The sequence below is a fragment of the Oncorhynchus tshawytscha genome, linkage group LG30 (assembly GCF_018296145.1).
Source record: "Oncorhynchus tshawytscha isolate Ot180627B linkage group LG30, Otsh_v2.0, whole genome shotgun sequence".
Taxonomy (NCBI): domain Eukaryota; kingdom Metazoa; phylum Chordata; class Actinopteri; order Salmoniformes; family Salmonidae; genus Oncorhynchus; species Oncorhynchus tshawytscha.
In genome coordinates, this window is record NC_056458.1 from 33795097 (window position 1) to 33817610 (window position 22514).

Below are 22514 nucleotides of genomic sequence, written 5' to 3' on the forward strand. Positions count from 1 at the left end.
AAAGTGGCTAGTGATACATGTATTACATAAAGATGCAGTAGATGATATAGAGTACAGTATATACATATGAGAAATAATGTAGGGTATGTAAACATTATATTAAGTAGCATTGTTTAAAGTGGCTAGTGATATATTTTACATCAATTCCCATTATTAAAGTGGCTGGAGTTGAGTCAGTGTGTTGGCAGCAGCCACTCAATGTTAGTGGTGGCTGTTTAACAGTCTGATGGACTTGAGATAGAAGCTGTTTTTCAGTCTCCCGGTCCCAGCTTTGATGCACCTGTTCTGACCTCGCCTTCTGGACAATAGCGGGGTGAACAGGCTGGCTCGGGTGGTTGTTGTCCTTGATGATCTTTATGGCCTTCCTGTGACATCGGGTGGTGTAGGTGTCCTGGAGGGCAGGTAGTTTGCCCCCGGTGATGCATTGTGCAGACCTCACTACCCTTTGGAGAGCCTTACGGTTGTGGGCGGAGCAGTTGCCGTACCAGGCGGTGATACAGCCCGACAGGATGCTCTCGATTGTGCATCTGTAGAAGTTTGTGAGTGCTTTTGGTGACAAGCCAAATTTCTTCAGCCTCCTGAGGTTGAAGAGGCGCTGCTGCGCCTTCTTCACAATGCTGTCTGTGTGGGTGGACCAATTCAGTTTGTCTGTGATGTGTACGCCGAGGAACTTAAAACTTACTACCCTCTCCACTACTGTTCCATCGATGTGGATAGGGGGGTGTTCCCTCTGCTGTTTCCTGAAGTCCACAATCATCTCCTTAGTTTTGTTGATGTTGAGTGTGAGGTTATTTTCCTGACACCACACTCCGAGGGCCCTCACCTCCTCCCTGTAGGCAGTCTCGTCGTTGTTGGTAATCAAGCCTACCACTGTTGTGTCGTCCGCAAACTTGATGATTTAGTTGGAGGCGTGCGTGGCCACGCAGTCGTGGGTGAACAGGGAGTACAGGAGAGGGCTCAGAACACACCCTTGTGGGGCCCCAGTGTTGAGGATCAGCAGGGTGGAGATGTTGTTACCTACCCTCACCACCTGGGGGCGGCCCGTCAGGAAGTCCAGTATGATGACGAGTTTGGAGGGTACTATGGTGTTAAATGCTGAGCTGTAGTCGATGAACAGCATTCTCACATAGGTATTCCTCTTGTCCAGATGAGTTAGGGCAGTGTGCAGTGTGGTTGAGATTGCATCGTCTGTAGACCTATTTGGGCGGTAAGCAAATTGGAGTGGGTCTAGGGTGTCAGGTAGGGTGGAGGTGATATGGTCCTTGACTAGTCTCTCAAAGCACTTCATGATGACGGAAGTGAGTGCCACGGGGCGGTAGTTGTTTAGCTCAGTTACCTTAGCTTTCTTGGGAACAGGAACAATGGTGGCCCTCTTGAAGCATGTGGGAACAGCAGACCGGGATAGGGATTGATTGAATATGTCCGTAAACACACCAGCCAGCTGGTCTGCGCATGCTCTGAGGGCGCGGCTGGGGATGCCGTCTGGGCCTGCAGCCTTGCGAGGGTTAACACATTTAAATGTTTTACTCACCTCAGCTGCAGTGAAGGAGAGTCCACATGTTTTGGTTGCGGGCTGTGTCAGTGGCACTGTATTGTCCTCAAAGCGGGCAAAAAAGTTATTTAGTCTGCCTGGGAGCAAGGCATCCTGGTCCGTGACTGGGCTGGTTTTCTTTTTGTAATCCGTGATTGACTGTAAACCCTGCCACATACCTCTTGTGTCTGAGCCGTTGAATTGCGATTCTACTTTGTCTCTATACTGACGCTTAGCTTGTTTGATTGCCTTGCGGAGGGAATAGCTACACTGTTTGTATTCAGTCATGTTTCCGGTCACCTTGCCCTGATTAAAAGCAGTGGTTCACGCTTTCAGTTTCACGGGAACGCTGCCATCAATCCACGGTTTCTGGTTTGGGAATGTTTTAATTGTTGCTATGGGAACGACATCTTCAACGCACGTTCTAATGAACTCGCTCACCGAATCAGCGTATTCATCAATGTTGTTGTTTGACGCAATACGAAACATATCCCAGTCCACGTGATGGAAGCAGTTTTGGAGCGTGGAATCAGATTGGTCGGACCAGCGTTGAACAGACCTCAGCGTGGGAGCTTGTTTTAGCTTTTGTCTGGAGGCAGGGAGCAACAAAATGGAGTCGTGGTCAGATTTTCCGAAAGGAGGGCGGGGCAGGGCCTTATATGCATCGCGGAAGTTAGAATAGCAATGATCCAAGGTTTTACCAGCCCTGGTTGTGCAATCGATATGCTGACACAATTTAGGGAGTCTTGTTTTCAGATTAGCCTTGTTAAAATCCCCAGCTACAATGAATGCAGCCTCAGGATATGTGGATTCCAGTTTGCAAAGAGTCAAATAAAGTTCGTTCAGAGCCATTGATGTGTCTGCTTGGGGGGGAATATATACGGCTGTGATTATAATCGAAGAGAATTCCCTTGGTAGATAATGCGGTCGCCATTTGATTGTGAGGAATTCTAAATCAGGTGAACAGAAGGACTTGAGTTCCTGCATGTTGTTGTGACCACACCACGTCTCGTTAACCATAAACATTTATGTCGTCCAAGAAGGACATCTGGGACAACGTGATCCACTATGACGTCGAGGGGGGCAAATACAAAGCAAATCCTCCCACTGCGGAAGTGGAGGAGAAATGAGAGTACTTGTAAAGACAGGAATAACAGAAAAGACTACTTGATTTGCAAAAGCTGTTTTACTTTTATAGTACTTTTATAGACAATTGGAATAAAATATACAAGCCTTTCACTTCAGTTATCATAGTTTTGTGATGGTTGTTATTGTTGTTTGTTTTTTGTTTAAAATAAACTTGACACGCAAAAAAAAGACAACAAAAACAGCATGTCAACGCAGCATTAGACCAGCTGTCACAGTATCAAATGTTGCACTTGTGGAATTACAAATACACACCGCTAGAGGGCAGGCTTCAGTTTAATCCGTCTATGGTCCATTCCCTTGCAGAGAAGTTGACATAACAGTAGGGTTGCAAAATTCTGTGACATTTCAATAAATTCCCTGGTTTCCCAGAAATCCTGGTTGGAGGATTTCGGAGTCCCAGTCGGTATTAGATAGAATGTCACAGTCCCGCCTGCCTGTGGGGAAAACAACCTGTGGTTACCCCATTGATTCACAGCAAAAAACTATTACAAAACTCAAGAAAAGTACAATGTCTAAACATACATTTTCATCATTGCCTGCTCACAAGTGTTCTCACTACTTAGAAAAAGGCAATATTTTAAAGCTTCCCTCATGCCTCTTTTCATGGTGCTAGCAGCCACGTGATTGAGTGCTAGCTAGCTACCGACCGGAACATTAAGCTAGCCAAGACCAACAACACAAACAAACGGACTATACTAAACAAGTTAAATGCCTTACCTGTGGTTAAATGTTTTCCACACACATACAGTCGCTACGTGTAGCCTACTTGGACAACGGGTCCCCAGATTTCCCACTCTCCCACACCCAATAGTCTGAAGCCACAGGGCTCTTCTTGCCCTAAGCAAAGGCCTTCACACCCAGTAGCTCTCCAGAACTGGGGGTTGAGAATCAAAAGAATCATGACATTACAACATGAGGCAATATTATTTAGGCTCTCTACTTTATTGAACAAGATTTCAAATTTAAACATACAAATAGCACACCATTCGCCAGAGTAAAAAACAAATGTAAGGAATAATGTAATACTTAAAATAAATCAAAAATGGATATGGATAAAAATAAATATTCTGGTTTCTGGTAGAGTTTTTTTGCTGGGTCAAAAATGTACATAACTGGATAATGTAATGAATATGGCGTACGCTCAATATTGGTAACCCTATCGTTGTTACTTGAAGATGAATACCTTCATTGAGCCGAAAACAGCTTACAAAACACAATGTTCTGTGGCATGCTTGGCAACTTGCCACAGATGTAATTGTCAGTACAAAAAAAACACCTGACCAAGATAATAAGCTCAGACTAATTAAATTCACAGCCTTTCCGTCACCAGTCTGCCACATTCGGTTTACTGTAAAAAAAACACACTAAAACATCCTCCATATAAGTAGAAGATGTAACTTGGCATACTGGCTTATCTGTGGTTTGTGTACTACGTTCAGAAATCAGGATCTGGGCTCGCATTCACAAAGCGTCTAAGACCAGAGATGCTGATTAGGATCAGCTCACCCCTGTCCATATAATATAATTCATTATAATTTAAAAGGCAAAACTGATCCTAGATCAGCACTCTTTCTCTGAGACACTTTGTTAATACAGACCCTGTTGCCTTTCATTGTGACCTCTTCCATCCACAGACGTATAAATCCATGCTTCCACCTCAACCTTGCACCCCCCTGCCCTCACTGTCAACACCATCACATAGTGGAATGACACTGGCCTCGTGTCATTTGGGTGGGAAATATTCAAAGAGGGAAACTGTTCCGATACTAACGCATTTACAGAAATATAAATGTGCCATGTATTATTTCCATATTAAAAGCTATGATCTAATCTTGAGTGGTGCAAAAATACACTGTTACAAAAGAAAAGGCACAATCATACGGCCATTCCGTGCCAAGACTAATGAAATAGGAGAAAATCGAATTGTTTTTCTTAATAATTTTTTGAAAACCAGAGAACCACCAGAACTATGCAAACAATTGCCTGAGTGTTAAAAAAAGGAACAAAACAGAGGCAGAGATTTTCTTCACGTGCAGTCACATCCCCAGACAGTCAATGCGATAGTGTTCAAAGGTACAAAACGTTGTCCAGAAGAAATATTGACATTCTTGTAGCATCCACAGTTGTGTTATTTTTTTCACAGAAAAAACAGCAGTATCAAACATTAAGCAAAGTCATTTCATGACAAACCAATAACATCTGCATGCATTTTTGTCATAATATCCAGTTTTGAGTACAAAGGCAAACAGATTACAAAATTCCACAGGTTGGGCTGCTGTTGCGACTGTATATGCATTTGAGAAAGAGACCACCTTCATGCCTGCCTGACCCCTGTAGGACTGATGAAGAGATAGTGTTGGACCTTTGTGTCCAAAACAACTTCTCATTAGTAGAGGGGAAGATATTTGACTGCTGCATAGCCAATGAGAGTGTTTCACTCTCCACACCAGGCCAGAGAGACGAACGCTCAGATAGACAGGTGGAATATTTGACCCTCTCTTGAGTAAACTGTGAAGATGAAGTAGGAACGTTAAGCCCACATGGGTAGGTCAATGAAAAATACCCTCGAGATTAAGCTCACTGCATGTTTAAGAATGAAATGGAACACAATTTGAGATTATTAAAGGAAGACAAAAGCTGTCAAAAATATCACAATGGGTAAAATAAATTATAACACAAAATTAAACAACTTATAATCATGTCCTGTCAGGTATATACTGGTTGTATGCTGCTATACATAATTTAAAAGTACAGTTCAAGTTTGAATGCCAACAACATGTACAATGGAAAACACTAGCAATACATATACAATGATTACCTGTTGGCTAAGAATTGGCCAGTTGAATATTTCACAATTAAAAGGACAATTTGTTGGTTGCGTTCAACAACATACATACAGTACAAACATGTGCACGCACACATAACATTACATTTTAGCCCTGTGATTTCTTAGACAACAGGCAACAATAAAAAGGTGAATACAAAATGCTTAATTTTGCACAACGATCAAACCGTGCTTTGATATCAAATAAGTGTGAAGTGTGTTCTGAGTCATATTGCCTTCTCATCGACTAAATAGGGTTCTGGGACTAAGCAGCGCCAACTCGTACATTCCACTACATTAACTATGAATCGGTAGTTCCATGACAGCCCTCATGTCATTAAAAATATAGATCTATGGACAATGTTCCGCGTCAAGCAACATCATTGACAGTTTGCCAATGGGGCTGCAGAAGTTCAATTCTCTTCCTCCCATGCCATCCAATGCAACTCTCTGATGTTTATCAGACCTTGAATTTTATGTATGAACTGGTTCAATAACACACAGCACTTGGGTGCACATTCTCAGAGGAGTTACTGTACTGTGGGATAGAAGGGTTATAGTCTACATTCATCTGATACACTGATTGGGGTAGTGTACATTTTACTCTACTATAAAAACAACTGAAACACAAGCAACAAGATACTTAGCGCTACTTTATTAAAAATGCCTCACCCCTTCCTCATTTCCCTCTCCTAGCCCAAACCCTTCATCACAGGATTAGACATTTGCAATGGCCTGAAAGTAAACCATCTATATAAAACACATTACGTGTGTCTTTTTCCCCCTTTCTCCTGCAAAGACGAACTTGAGAGGAACAGCATAGGTGTGTGGAGCTGCGTCCTAGACTTGTAAACATGACATGCTTTTTAGAGCAGTGTCTGAAGTAAATAATCCACACTTTTCTCCTGTCATTTCAACAAAGTGCACATTCCCCATATCTGCCAGTACATTTGCCAGTAAACCTAGTGAATATGCATCTCTGGACAGCAAACAATTGAAATATAATCTATTCTCTAGTTTTGTGCAGCAAACCAAACCTGTTTCCCATGTGTTGCACACTTATGGTTTTGTTGAGACATACATCAGACTCTTTCTCAACACTGCCAAACCGGTGTTTCGTGGACAGCTGCAGGTGCAGAATCATCAAATAAGCCCTAAAGACAGCACATTATCAGAAGGGGATAGAAGATAATGGGTGAGCTCAAAACCTTGGGAGAGAAATACAGAAAACAAGAGCTGTGATTTGGTAAATGTCTCCGGAAATGGGAAAACTGGAGTGTGATTTGGTAAATTGGTCGATCAAGGCTGAACTCCTGTCCACAGCAAGTATGGGAGGGGCCTTACTTGCAAATGTGTAGGTAGTGTGGATGGGCCATTAGTCGTTGAATGTTGTACCAGGAAGTTCGTTGGTCAGAGTGTGCCAGCGCTCAATTTTCTTGTCCTTGTTTTTGAGACAGTCGAACCAGTGTTTGAGCCTCTCCCCATTGGCGCTGATGCCCAGGGATACGCCACCTGAGAGCGGGGACGGAAGAAGAGCAGAAAAGGGTAAGAACACAACAGAAAATGGATACACCTGAGCTCAATTTGGAGGGTCATAGCAAAGGGGTGTGAATACTTGTATAAATTAGATATTTCTGTATTTAATTTTCAATAAATATATATTTTTTTAATCTAAAAACATGTTTTCACTGTCATTTTGGGATATTGTGTATAGATAGATGGATTAGATTATTTAAAAAATATATATATTTTAAGTTCAGACAGTAATGCAACAAAATGTGAAATAAGTCAAGGGGTATGAATACTTTCTGAAGGCATTGTATTATAATCCTCAACGTCTAATCTTTCAAAATACATAGAGTCCTTGTAATTTACAGAACTTCCCTCACTCAGACAAGTTCAAGTGCACTTCAAATTCAATGTCTCGTCCACCAACCACATGTTGGCATTACAATCTGAAAGGCTCATAGCCTGGCTGGCACGCACCAGGGGTCACGGTTTCGTGCTTGCTCCTTTAGAGCTCAGTTGTTTGTTGTTGTCATTTAGATCCACGTTTGTGTCCCTGGGCAGGTATCAGGACACATGGAGGCCTCTGGTGGGTGAACAGGAGTTGTAAACAGAGGTGCCAGGTGCAGAGAGGCAGGGGAGCCCAGGCTGGTCAGGAGTGTCACTGGTGTGGATGGCAGGGCAGTGTGCAGTTGCGCACAACGCTTTGGTCACTACGCTTGGTAACGCCTGCTTAGTGCTTACCTATAAAATCGTTGGACTTGCCAATGTCGTAATCCCACACGGTCACCTCCAGTGTCTTCTTGCTGAGATCGGCGTATTTGATTTCATAGAAGAACTCCTACAAAAGTCAGTAAAACATTTAAATAATGTAAAAACTTGACATGCCAAACAGCTTCTTACAGGAAGCAAGGTTATCCCCCCAAAAAGATTCCACCAGAAACATAATCAAAGGAATCTTATTTAAATACTAGAAATATAATTTTACATAAAGTAAAATTGTGTGACTTGCTTCAGCTATTTTTATTTTAGTTGAAGATTTTAATTTTTTTTTTTTTTACTTAAGTGAAGCAGTGAAATATCGTCAAGAATATATAAAAATATCTGGTCTGATTACTTTTATAGACTACTATACTAACCTTATTACTTTGCAGTGTGGGGCAGTTAGAGCACATATTTCATCACACTACTACACTTTAACTCATAAGGAATTAGAAAAGTTTTAGGCTATTATTTAGGGAGAGAAATATGATGGTGCATCTAGTGGAAGAAGTTTGTTAGTGTTGAAAAATTGTTGTAGTAGAGGGAGGGACTTTTAAAAATAAATAGTTTATAGTAGCCATCAGTGGGAGACTAGGAAGTAGTAGTAAGTAGCCCAGAGGTACTAGTACCAGTACATTGCAGTAGTAATATTTATAGTGAATGTTTTAGATAGGTAGGCTATAGGGTTAACTATTCACGGGTTACACCTCCGTCACTCAGTCGCGTCGTTGCCACTGTGATGAATGTCCTACGGACGCTGCAGCTGCCCATATTGGTGCCTGGCTGATGACTGAAACCCAGTCACTCTGAACGGGGCTTGGAAATGAGATGACAGTGCTAAAGCAGGGAAATAATAAGTAGGAAAAACTTTGCCACCATTATGATGCCATCAAATTTACTTTAGAGAAAGGGCAATGTTGCCATTAGCTAGCAATGTTTTGATGAAATCTTCACCAGTGCTAATTAACAAAGCATTGAGTAGAACATTCACTTGGGCATCAGTCCTCAAGAGAATGTTCAAAACAATATTGTGACAAAACATGCAACCCATGAATATTGTAGTTTGGTTAGTGAGTGTGGGGGTTGTTATAGCGGGTTCGTTTTTTAGTGGATTGTGGTGAGCTGTGTGTCATCATTCTCATGTGCTCCCCAATTGCTATAATTTGATTGGTAGATGATATTTCTGTTCCAATATGAATAGCAGAGAAGTAGACTAAGATTTCATACACTATACATTTTTGTGTACTTTTTTGGGGAAAGTGTTCAAAGTAGCTGATTTGCATCCAAAGTCACATTGTTTACAATGAATAGAATGTTGAAAGTCATGGGAGTTTTCAATAATGGGAGCTTTAGAATGTTGAAGAAACCCCATGAAAGTGGTGTTTTAGGAGGTCAAACAGTTAGATATTTTAACAAGTATAAATGTGTATAAAATAATTAAATAATGTTATCAATGACAATTAATTACTGCTGCCTAACCATACATAATCATGCTGATAGAGGAGAATCCATTTAGTTATCAATCCCACAATACTCAAATTTATCTGTTTGTCTTATTGAATCAAAATGCCTTCCTAATGCACAGGAAGCCCAGGTTGCCTTATCTTGAGCCGAAAGGCCAACAAGCAACAGGATGGAAATGGGTTCTAAAGGAAATGTCATTGGAAATGTCAAGGCACAGGCTTTGCGTGGTCTGGGAGGACGCCATTCACTCTGATATGGCTGAACACTCCGATGTGAGCCACTTGATGCTGCAGTCGAGTGCTACAGTAAGCTAGCTCTTTGGCAGCGGTCTGAGCATGAAAGCGGGGCCTCTCTGGAGCCCACTGCTCTGAACAGCATAACAGACTAATGGTAGAGTGGTTGTGTGGCATTTAGAGAAGAAGAGGCAGGCTCAGGAGATGTGGGGGAAACAAGCTTTTACTACAGTCAAGTTGGCCTCTCAATGACAATTAACAGAGGGCTGATCTGAAGGAGGCCCGGAGCATCATAGCCGAGTCGGCTGGAGGGGATGGAAACTCACCTCTGTGCCCTGAAACATCATCAACAGATAACTGGCTTTTCTAACCTACGATTTGTTGCTACTTGCTACTTTGCCATGCTAATGGCTGTGATAAATGGTAAAAATCCAATAAAATAATTACAATCTTCTTTATCCAACGCATTCTAGTAAAAAATGAACACTAGTGTGTGATACCCAGAGATATAGAGGTGCCAGATGTGATGGTAAGAAGAGATGTGATGGTAAGATTAGTACATGTAGAATGAGTTAGTATTAAAGTTGTGATTTTCATATAGTTCTATCATTCTGGAAAAAAGTTAGGTATAATTAGACAAATTTGAAAAATGAGTGTCATAAGTAAGTTGATAAAGCTTTATCTGAAAATGTCTGGTTCCTCCTCAGTCTCAAGTCTTAAATGGGAAGGATTATTGGAGGGATTTGTGATATCTGAGAGAGACAAGACAGCCCTGAAAGAGAGACCGAAAAGAGAGGAAGAGAGAGTGAGTCCTTCCTTACCTCGTTAAACTCTGGGTTGAGGGTCTTCTTCTTCACAGCAGTCTTGTGCTTTGACTTTTTGTTTTCATCAGGCTTCAGGTACCTGCAGACAAGACATAAAGCAGTAACCTTCATTGACAGCAAAGGTCTCTCTACAGTCTACGGTTGTTTTCTGTGGATTCTTGGGTGTGCTGTACACTATAATAGACAGGCAGTCAGGAGATTCCATCCAGGGACACAGAATGTTGAAACATCTTGCTACTCTGAGCTCTAAGTAGTCCAGCAGGAATGACTGACTTAAATATAGCGATATCATATTTGACATAACATTTCCAATATTAAAAGGAATGAGAAAAGGTATTTATGAAAATGAATGAGACAGAAAATATGTCTAATTAATTGAGCCTGATCAAACTGAATGTTATACCAATTCTACCACCAGAGGTTGCTGTGGCATTATATTTAATAACCTGATGGTGGGCAGCATACTGAGGGCCAGCACTAAGCAAGCTGTTGCTACAGTGACTGACAGTCTATGGGTTGAAAGGTTGATTACCATATTGTATTAACATACAATATCATGGAGTTGGTGGCTCTAGACTAGGATTGCATCCCAAATGGCAAACCACGTTACATATAGTGCACTACTTCATAAAAGCACTATATGGGGAATAGGGTGCCATTTGAGACACAACCTAGGTCCAACTGAAAGCTCTGATCTCCAGAAATACATTTAAAATGTTCGCAATGCTCCCGAATAGAAGTAAATAATGGAAGTCATTACAATGACTTCCTACAGCAGTGGTTCTTTTTGTGCTGTGCATACTGACAATGCACAATGACAGAGTCTGGAGAGCAACAGTCATGTTTAGAATTACAGGAGTGCTGGGCACCCCATAACAATCAACACCTCCATAAATGTTTTGAGTAAAAAAATACATAATATTACAAAATCAGGAAATCCAAATAGATTTTGGGTACCCCCAAGAGTCAATGTGTGATTCAAACCGTGGGTGGAGTAGTGGGGCTTGACTGAAGTTGGAGCTCGAGTAAGTTTGATCGAGCTCCCCACTGAGTCCAGTAGAACTGCAGTACTTGACTCTGTCTGTAGTAAGGCTCTCGCTATAAAGCCAACTGCTTTCTTCTCAAACCAACTTGACTGCATAGTCCATATTGGCCGACATCTCACACTTTAATTAAATAACATAGGACAATATTTGCCCCATACACAGCTCATCCTGGCCTACAAACTCTACCTGTACCCTATAGAATGGCTACAGTGTCAAAAATGTACTAGTCTCAACAGTGCCTGAGGAAGAACATGGGGTAAAATAAAATGTCTCTACTCCCTTTCAAAAGTAATATACAGATCTCACTTGTGGCAGGAAAGAGAGATTTTCTCTGAACCTTATTCCAGACTATAGCAGCCTCTAGCTCTTCAGGCTGAGGAATTCCATTAGCTGCTAGAAACCTCATTCAAGTTCAGAGGGAATCCCATTTACAAGGCCCCATGTGAAGAAAACACAGGTCTCCACATTCCAGTCAATTAATTAGCCGATCTAAGATTCCCATAAGTGCTGTACGTGGATGTGCTCATGTTTAGGTGACAAATGAATGACCAAGCTCCTGGATACATATGGAGGCTGCTCTGTAGGTATTTTATTTTAATCTTGAATAATCTTGTTCCATGGTAATAGTATAGCAAAGAAATGATTACCGCAGAGCATTGCACTGTGATTTTATGTAGATATACACTCAGTTGTCAGTTTATTGGGTACACCACACCGGTCATGGAAATGGATCGCTCCTACAGACAATGAGTCATGTGGCCATGGCTTGCTATATAAAGCAGGCAGACAGGCATTAAGGCATTCAGTTACTGTTCGGTTGAACATTAGAATGAACAAAACGAGTGACCTAAGCGACTTTGAGTGTGGTATAATCATTGGTGCCAGACGCGCCTGATCCATTGTCTCAGAAACGGCAGCCCACCTGGGCTTTTCACGAATGGCAGTGTCTAGGGTTTACCAAGAATGGTGTGACAAACAAAAATCATCTAGTCAGCGGCAGTCCTGTGGGTGAAAACAGTTGATGAGAGAGGTTGAAAGAGAATGGCAAGAATCTTGCAAGCTAACAGGCAGGCCACAAAACGGCATCTTGGAACACACAACTTGTCGAACCTTGCCACGGATGGTCTATTGCAGCAGACGACCACACTGGGTTCCACTCCTATCAGCTAAAAACAAGAAGAAGCAGCTCCAGTTGGCACATGATCAAAAACAATGGACAATTGAGGAGTGGAAAAACAGTGCCTGGCCCAACGTATCCCAGTTCCTGTTGCGTCATGCTGATGGCAGAGTCAGGATTTGGCGTAAGCAGCATGTGTGATTCAAACCCACACTACCACTGCAGATGTGTGCTGGAGCATGCGGTATCACCGCTAGTCCAGCCAGACCACACAATTTACCATTTTAGAGCAAAACTATATAATTCTATTATAAAGTTGAATAATCAGGAAATACCAATGAATGAATGAAATGAAATACCAATATTTCACATTGTGCAATAATCTCCATATCTCATTGCTCCTGGGTGTCTAATTGATCATTATCAGGGTATTTAGAGCAGCCATTAAAAATATTTCACCTTTGCACAACTTTTCACTTCCTTGTAATCTAGACTCAAAGGGGAGTATGGCTAGTTTGAAGCTTTAATTGTGTCGATGTCGAGCTCATTCATTTGAAAAAAAACAATTCTGCAGAGAAGCCAGTGACTCAACACTGTTTGGGCCATACATAGTCAATAAAGCCGGCAGCGCAGCCTTGGCTTGCCAACGAAGACAAAAGAATGAGTCAGAGGGGATACAGGGGTTTCTATAATCTAAGTTGACACTGAAAATGTAGAAGGCCTTTGAGAGAACCAACAAAGTGCCCAAACCCCTTTAACACAGACTATATTAAAGCATTTATGAGTCTCTATTCTCACCACTGTGCAATGTTAAATGCTGCGTGCGCTTGTCATACATTCACCCAGCCTGTCAATCAAATGTTTCCTTTGACCACGTGTAACACTCAGAGGGACCACTGCCCTGTCAACTGGTGTGTGTGTGTGTGTGTCTGTGTGTGAAAAAGAGCTACAGGCCCAGTACAAAAGCCCAGCTTATCATCAACACAGTGGGTTGGAGCGACTCAGTGTCCGGCAGCCTTCTGAAGCCAGACAGCCATGACATAGACATTGGGTGTCGGAGGACAGGAAAATCATTGCAGCTCTTCTCTATTCAACAGAGCATACTCCTCCGCTGCATCTAAAATAGCACCCTATTCCCTATGTTGTGTAATAGGGAGACATTTGGGATGCAACCCTCTTTCAAGCCCTCATAAAAGGGAGTCTGTAAATCTATTATCTGGGCTGCGAGTCTTTCAGGATTTGGGGAGTGGTTCTCCATCGCTGGTTGGAATTGCTGTCCTCTCTCTCAATGAGTCTTCCTCCTTTCCCACTTGGCACACACTGGTGTGAATCAATGTTTTTTCCATGTCATTTCAATGAAATTACTTTGAACCAATGTGGAATAGACGTTGAATTGAGGTCTGTGCCCAGTGGGTTGTTTTTGTGGAGTTCTTGTCAGTGTAATGTATTGCACTTCCACCATTCAGCGAGATGAAAGAAGTACAGTAATGTTCAGGTGTGATTAAAAGAACACCCCATCATAATTGCAGCCCTCAGGATAGCCTCTTGCGCAGTACATCTCTTTCATGTTGGGGAGTAATCACAGGAGATTCACCGCTGAAATGTTAGCACTGCTGGTAGCTGTTTTGTTCCAGGGACTTTATACACCGTGGTGAATTTGGATCTTGCTTTAGTCTGCTAGCAATGATTGCCAGCCCTAGGCTTAGCGAGATCCTTTGGCTAAATGTCAAAGTAAATGATGTTATCAGGGTAATCTGAGTTTTCGCATATATTCAAAAGAGGTATTGGCTGATAGGCATCATGTTTTTCAACACTAGGATCAAATGTATTAGTCTAGTACTGTATCAGACAACATTTCCAAATGGAGGGAACTTTTGTTACCCTAATAAAAACAGAGAAAAAGTAATAAACCAGAGCTTGATTCCATACAGATAGACCTAAGAGATGATGAGCAAACATCAATCCAGTACCACTAGAGGTCTGAAGTGCGTGTGTTTGGGGACGTGTGCTATCTCGAGAATGTGTGACAAACTCACGTTTTGACGTAGGGATCTGAGAAGCCGTTGGCGTCCATGGCGGCGAGGTGGGCACAGCGGACAATGCCCACCACCAGGCCAGACTTCTGGGAACTGTACTTGAGGGAGATCATGATACGCCCTCGCTCCTCCAGGGACTTGTCATCCGTCTTGTCGATCTGCGGGGTAAGGATTGGGGACACACAGGGGTCAGGGGTCCAAGGTAATGAGCATAGTGAGTAGATAGTGGAGGTGTCATGCTCGATAGCTACATAGTCTTACACACGTCACATTATATACTCTATCCTATACCACCATCATTATTAAGAACATTTTGATGCAAAGTGGATCTTCTTGAAGTCCAACAGTTGGATCAACAGTTTAGAAGTTGCAATGGTTAATATTCACTTCCACAACCCCATTACACGAGGAGACTGGAGGTAGAGACTGAGTGGGATGTACATAGTAACTCCAACAGTTAGGCTTGATGGCCAAGTTTTGAGTAAGGGCTTTTTAGATGGGCTTTTTCTCCAAATGCAAATGTCATGGATCAGTTTCGGAATCTAATCGAATGTTGTGACCTAATTTGGAGTTTGATTTTGCAAAGTGAGTATGGCTGTGTGCTTCTTAGACTACACCTATAATCAATCTCCATGCAAGACACTCAAAGTCCATACTTGGCACAAGTGACTGCACAGCCACAGCGCAACTCTTCGCAGTTACTTTAATACCATGTGCCCATACATCTCGATTACATTCCAAACCTAAGATGTGCAAATTTGCCGATTCACTGTCCACCTTATCGGAAAAGCACTTTGCACAGAACTCTGGGCTAATGACGCTAGCTAATTTGCTGTGCAGAAGGAGTCTGATAATTCCTGCCCTGCTGTGTGACTACTTGTTTACGTTTGCACTGGGCTTCACAGAGATGCCCTCAAACAGCCTCCCGGTTCAAACGGTGAGAGAGCATAGTAGATGAGCGATGGGGAAAACAACAGTGCAGTGGAGAATTTGAATAGAATAAATGAACTGCTGAACTGAGAGACTTTCAAGGCCAACTGAATCATCGTTGGGGGAGAAAAAAATAACAGCAAGTCAAAACGCAGACCAAAGAGTAAGGGCAATGAATGGAGAGAGAGAGAGAGGGAGAGTACACAAACACAAAAAAGCATGAAGTAGAGAATTGGACATTGGTAAGGGGGACAGATAAAATGGAATGTACACTGCATTGTCATATTGTCCCTGACATATGTCACATTATTCATCATGGAACACACAATATTGTGAATCTAAAGCAAAAGTGTGTAAGTGTTCCTAATAGCACAATGTTTCACAAACATACTGGAAATACCCAAAGTGTTGTATTGCTGAGGTAGAAGAAAGCATCCAGCATCAATATTGTGACTAACAAGAGACAGCATGAGAACCAACAAATTTCTTCTGAGCAGATTGTCACCATTCAAAGTCCAGCCCCGTAGAACGATCCCAGATCAGCTGTAGCAGAGTTCAAGGGGCCACCTCACCTACTACCCCTGATTCAACCTTACCACTCTCTGATCAACCCTGTCCTGTTGTCCCTGGTTACGCATCTACATCAACATCCTTTGACGGCATCAAGCGGATCAGCACGGCCGCGCAATGATGGAGTGTATTGACTTGCTTTGGTCAACAGCTTTCTCCCCTGATATCCCTCTGTTGTGATTTGTGCTGATCCCTGCAGTATACTACATTCTGCCCCCAAAAACACTGGAGCAGCAAATATGTCATGGACTCTCTTCCCTGCTTGATGGGGAAAAGTGTCTGCCAACCCCAGTTGAATTAATCATGGAAAGAAGTCTCAGCTCCAATTTTTGTCGGTGTTGTCTTGAACGGCTATGAATAATTCAGCCCAAATATTGAAATATTGAATTTCCAGTGTATGGTCAAGGTAAGAACTATGTAGCCTTGGGGGATCTGTTTGTCATGTAGCCGACACCTTGGTCATTGTCAAACCACATCTTTCAGAGCTAAGCTGAATCAACATTCTGGTAACTTTCCCAAAATTCCTAGGTTTCCCAGAAATCCTGGTTGGGATTTCTGAAAAACCTGCAACCCTAACCTTGATAAAGAATCAAATATATCACTTTTGTTCAATTTGTGAACCCAGAACTAAAATCTTGTATAACTGCGTTAGAAACTAGATTAGGTTTTCAGGGGAGATGTTAAGAAAAGACACAGTGTGAGGATCAGAGGCAGGGCAGTAGCTCCACAGCCCTGTCTTTTGAAGGTTTCGGGCTATAGGCCAAATGTCCCCTCCCCTTCTGAATTTCTAAAGACGCACACACCCGCTAAATCGTGATTTGTTCAAATAACAAATGTTAAAAAACCTACATGCAGGAACAACTGTCTCTCATTAGTCGTCATAACCCACAGTCTTTTGACAGACATTACAATACCATTTATGTTAATGGAGTCTGTCCACGAGAGAGTACCCTTGAGTCAAAACTAGATTGTAAAAGACCTGTAGCATTGAATACAGAAGGAACGACAGAGCAACGACAACCATCAACAAACAAGGGCAAACCAAGGAACTGAATGCTATGAGGCCATCTTCATACCAGAAGTGTGTGCTGTTAATGAGAGCCAGACAACGGATACAAGCACACACTAAAGGGAAGGGGAGGGCTTAGCAGTTGGTACTCCGCATACAGAGTGACTGAGGAGGACTGAGACCCTCTCTAAACTATCCTCAGTTGGTAGTCAGGATACAGAGTGACTGAGAAGAGCTGAAACCCTCTCTAAAACTACCCTCAGTTGGTACTCAGCATACCGAGTGACTGAGAAGTGCTGAAACCCTCTCTAAACTACCCTCAGTTGGTACTCAGCATACAGAGTGACTGAGGAGGACTGCGACCCTCTCTAAACTACCCTCATTTGGAACTCAGCATACAGAGTGACTGAGGAGAAATGAGACCCTCTCTAAACTACCCTCAAGTTGGTACTCAACACACAGAGTGACTGAGGAGGACTACGTCTGTAATTGTCTGTGATTTTGCTACACAACGTTCCTGTAGATTGTTCTAAAACCATTACTTGGTCAACAGTAATAGCCTATGCATTATGTTGATTCCTGCTATGAAAGTATCTGCCTGTCCCGGTTTTGCTATTGACTGCTGTGTGAACAAGCCACTCTCACTCCCTCTCATTAGACCTTAATCTATGGATTTCACATAACTGGGAATACAGATGTGCATCTGTTGGTCAGAGATACTTTTTTTTAAAGCAGGGGCTAGTCAGTATCTGGTGTGACCAGATACCGAGATTTACCTGGATTTACAGCCCAAAACCACTCCCTTTTCCCTGGGATAAATAACTGCAAGAAACCAGTAAATTATAATACATTATGTATATGACAGCATGGCATGAAATGGAACTCTTAAATTATATGCAATATATCTAAATATGGCTTCTCTACGTCCTCCACATGATGAATCATCAACGCTCAGGGTGGGGACAGACAGCCCATCTCAGTATGGCGCATAGTTCACAATGCATGTAGACCTACCATCTCATCATCATAACTTTTATTCTTGTGACCGGAAGGCCTACATTTGCTGCAGCAAAGTCCATGCTACTGTAATATAAAGACCGAATGCGCGTCTAATTTACCCATCTCTATCTGGCTTTTGGGTTTCACCTTATTTTTTTTTATTGTAAAGATTTTTGTATTTTTAAAGTTTTAAAACAGTCTCACTCAAATATTGTTGCTTTAAATCAGTGCATGCCACTCTCGCAGTCTCTCTCTCTCCATTAAGTCCATTCAAATTGCATCCAAAATAGATAATTCTGTTCTAGATTTATATTTAGCTCTATATATACAGTAGATGTCCTAGCCCACCTCTTTCAGGTAATTAATTGTATGCATTATTCGTTGTGTATTTAGCTAATTAATGATGGGTTATGCATGTGAAAGCCTTCTGCATCTAATTATATTCCTTTATTATTCATGTCATTAGAATGATGAAGAGAAGGACAACAAAAGAGCAGATACGCTAATAACATTAGGATAAATATTATGAAAGGTCAAAAGTTTTAGAACACCTACTCAACTACTAATTTTTACTATTTTCTACTAATTTTACTACCAACTACAATAGTATAGACAGTACAACTGTGAAATAACATGGAATTTTGTAGTAACCACAAAAGTTTAACACATCCAAATATAGTTTATTTGAGATTCTTCAAATAGCCTTGATGACAGCTTAGCAAACACTTGGCATTCTCTCAACCAGCTTCACCTGGAATGCTTTTCCAACAGTCTTGAAGGAGTTCTCACATGTGAGCACTTGTTGGCTGCTTTTCCTTCATTCTGCGGTCCGACTCATCCTAAACCATCTCAATTTGGTTGTCGGGGGATTGTGGAGGCTAGGTCATCTGATGCAGCACTCCATCACGCTCCTTATTGGTTAAATAGGCCATACACAGCCTGGAGGTGTGTTGGGTCATTTTCCTGTTGAAAAACAAATGATAGTCCCACTACACCCAAACCAGATGGGATGGCGTATCACTGCAGAATGCTGGAGGTAGCCATGCTGGTTAAGTGTGCCTTGAATTCTAAATAAGTCACAGACAGTGTCAACAGCAAAGCATCCCACACCATAAAACCTCCTCCTCCTTGCTTCATGGTGGGAAATACACATGTGGAGATCATCCGTTCACCCACACTGCGTCTCACAAAAACACGGCGGTTGGCCCAAGCAAGTCTCTTCTTTTAATTGGTGTCCTTCAGTAGTGGTTTCTTTGCAGCAATTCGACCATGAAGGCCTGATCAACTGTTCAGAGGAGACTAGGTTAATGTTGAGATGTGTCTGTTACTTGAACTCTGAAGCATTTATTTGGGCTGCAATTTCTGAGGCTGGTAACTCTAATGAACTTATCCTCTGCCGCAGAGGTAACTCTGGGTCTTCCTTTCCTGTGGCGGTCCTTATGAGAGACAGTTTCATCATAGCGCTTGATTGTTTTTGCGACTGCACTTGATGAAATTTCAAAGTTCTTGACATTTTCCCTATTGACTGACCTTCATGTCTTAAAGTAATGATGGACTGTCATTTATCTTGAGCTGTTCTTGACATAATTTGGACTTGGTCTTTTACCAAATAGGGCTATCTTCTGTATACCCACCCTACCTTCTCACAACACAACTGATTGGCTCAAACGCATTAAGAAGGAAAGAAATTCCATAAATGAACTTTTATGAAGGCACACCTGTTAATTGAAATGCATTCCAGGTGACTACCTCATGAAGCTGGTTGAGATAATGCCAAGAGTGTGCAAAGCTGTCATCAAGGCAAAGGTTGGCTATTTGAAGAATTTAAAATGTAAAAAAATAAAGAAAAACCCTTGAATGAGTAGGAGTTCTAAAACCTTAGACCGGTAGTGTATATATGCGTCAGCCTACTAATTATACAAATAGGACCTATTATATATTTCAAAATTCAAATCTAATTCGCTAGCCTATACTAGCAACTGTGTAGGTCACATGTGCTCCACCAGTCACATGTTCTCTCCCTGCTTCATCATGGTTTGAACAGTGTGCATAATTCCAGTCCATATGATACAGTATAATAAAATACAGTACAGTAATACAGTTCACACTGAAAAAGATTAGCCTACAGGAGCTAGTTTAATTCATTTACCCAAGAGAGCATATAGCTAGCTACATCTATGGGCTTTTGTGTTTTTCTGTTGTGAGTAATGTGCCTATGTCATATACAGTATTTATTGGATAACGGCACAATCATTTGGGCTTTTTTGAGGCTAGGGTCATTGAATGTCTTTAATGTAGGGCTCATAAAATGTATGGCTCATCAGGCTCAGGGAGCATCAGGCTTGAATTTCAATCAAAGCTTTAATCAAATCCAGACATAAGCATATTTATATGCTTTATAATGCTTTTGAATGACACTTCTGGTTTTGGAGGGAAATACCGGGTTAGCAGGAAGAACATTTATTTATTTTCGGGATGGAACATTTGTAAAATACCGGGAAAATATTCAACCCTAGTGACCATCATTTGCTTCATACAGAGCGACACATCTCCTTTGCATAGAGTTGATCAGGCTGTTGATTATGGCCTGTGGAATGTTGTCCCACTCCTCTTCAATGGCAGTACGAAGTTGCTGGATATTGGTGTGAACTGGAACATGTTGTCATACATGTCGATCCAGAGCATCCCACACATGCTCAATGGGTGACATGTCTAGTGAGTATGCAGGCCATGGAAGAACTGGGACATTTTCAACTTCCAAGAATTGTGTACAGATCCTTGCGACATGGAGCTGCGCATTATCATGCTAAAACATGAGGTGATGGTGGTGGATGAATGGCAAGACAGTGGGCCTCAGGATCTTGTCACGGTATCTCTGTACATTCAAATTTCCATTGATAAAATGCAATTGTGTTTGTTGTCTGTAGCTTATGCCTCCCCATACCATAACCACACCGCCACCATGGGGCACTCTGTTCACAACGTTGACATCAGCAAACCACTCGCCCACACAACGCCACACGCGCTGTCTGACATCTCACCGTTACAGTTGAAACCGGGATTCACCCATGAAGAGCACACTTCTCCAGCATGCGAAAGTGAGCATTTGCCCACTGAAGTCAGTTATGACGCCGAACTGCAGTCAGGTTAAGACCCTAGTGAGGACCACTAGCATGCAGGTGAGCTTCACCGAGATAATTTCTGACAGTTTGTGCAGAAATTCTTCGGTTGTGCAAACCCACAGTTTCATCAGCTGTCCGGTCTCAGACGTGGTAGAGAAATGAACATTCAATTCTCTAGCAACAGCACTGGTGGACATTCCTGCAGTTAGCATGCCAATTGCACGCTCCCTCAAAACTTGAGACTTCTGTGGCATTGTGTTGTGTGACAAAACTGCACATTTTAGAGAGGCCTTTTATTGTCCCCAGCACCAGGTGCAACTGTGTAATGGTCATGCTGTTTAATCAGCTTCTTGTTATGCCATACCTGTCAGGTGGATGGATTATCTTGGCAAAGGAGAAATGCTCACTAAAAGGGATGTAATCAAATTTGTGCACACAATTTGAGAAATAATGTTTTTGTGCATATGGAACATTTCTGTGATCTTTCATTTCAGCTCATGAAACATGGGACCAATACTTTACATTTTGCCTTCATAATTTTGTTCAGAATTTATAAAAAGGACGCAACGCGTGACTGAGTGGCATTTCAAAATATTGCATGATGTATGGATATTGCATGTCAATTTTGCGATTTCAATGTGAATTCGATTAATTGTGCAACCCTGACTGAGACCCTCTCTAAACTATCCCCTGCTGGGGTGCTTTGCATTGCTACAAAGCAGCTGAATACAGGTGTGAGGCTGGCTGCAAGAGCCCAGCTGGTCTGCACACACACACTGACAAACAAAAATTTGTCAGTGCGCACACGTGCACTCATATGCGCACTCATATGCGCACACGTGCTCACATATATAGTAGAAGCTGTGGTAGCAGAGGTGATAGCCAGAAGAAAGCTCTAGACATAGGTTATTTTTAATTAAACAATAAAGGGAAGAGTCTAATTGAGGAATGAGAAGAGTGAGTGAACGAGTGTGTGTGTGTGTGTGTTTGTTTGTGTGTGTGTGAGCCTGTATGTGCGTCAGCAGCACATAGCTCAGTAATCCACAGGCTGTCCATTGGAAAGCCAGCGAAAAAGACAGTGCTGTTCAGTCGAAGGCTGACGGCTAAGCCTTCTCTGAGTATTCAGAGCAGATTGTGTCGTCGACGGTAAGAGAAAAGTATTTCTGTGAGCGCCGCTAAACCAGATGAAATTAGGAGATCTTACCGACACACTTGGATAAAAGAGTGAATATTAAGAAAGGACTCTGAAAAGCTATCAATATGTACCCTATCATTCAGCTCATTCATAAAAAGTAATGCTCCCAAACTAAGGTTCTTGGAAACAGCAACCCACATTTTCAGAAAGTTTAGAGAATCACATTTTGCAGCTAAACCAAAGATCGATTTAGTAGA

The 22514-nt window shown here is 42.0% G+C and overlaps 1 protein-coding gene across 3 annotated transcripts in view; it reads right to left on the bottom strand.

Annotated features, from left to right (window-relative positions):
* Positions 1-4354: 4354 nt before the first annotated feature.
* Positions 4355-22514, bottom strand: part of doc2b (double C2-like domains, beta) — a 295785-nt gene continuing 277625 nt past the window's right edge. For 2 of the 3 annotated variants that reach the window (XM_042309299.1, XM_024393614.2), the window contains 4 exons: positions 14493-14650; positions 10291-10372; positions 7755-7851; positions 4355-7016 (listed from right to left, as the gene is read on the bottom strand). In XM_042309299.1, coding sequence (XP_042165233.1) covers positions 6880-7016; positions 7755-7851; positions 10291-10372; positions 14493-14650 — 474 coding nt within the window. In that variant the 3' untranslated portion in view covers positions 4355-6879. The remainder of the gene's footprint in view (positions 7017-7754; positions 7852-10290; positions 10373-14492; positions 14651-22514) is intronic. The other variant, XM_024393613.2, reaches the window with a different exon arrangement.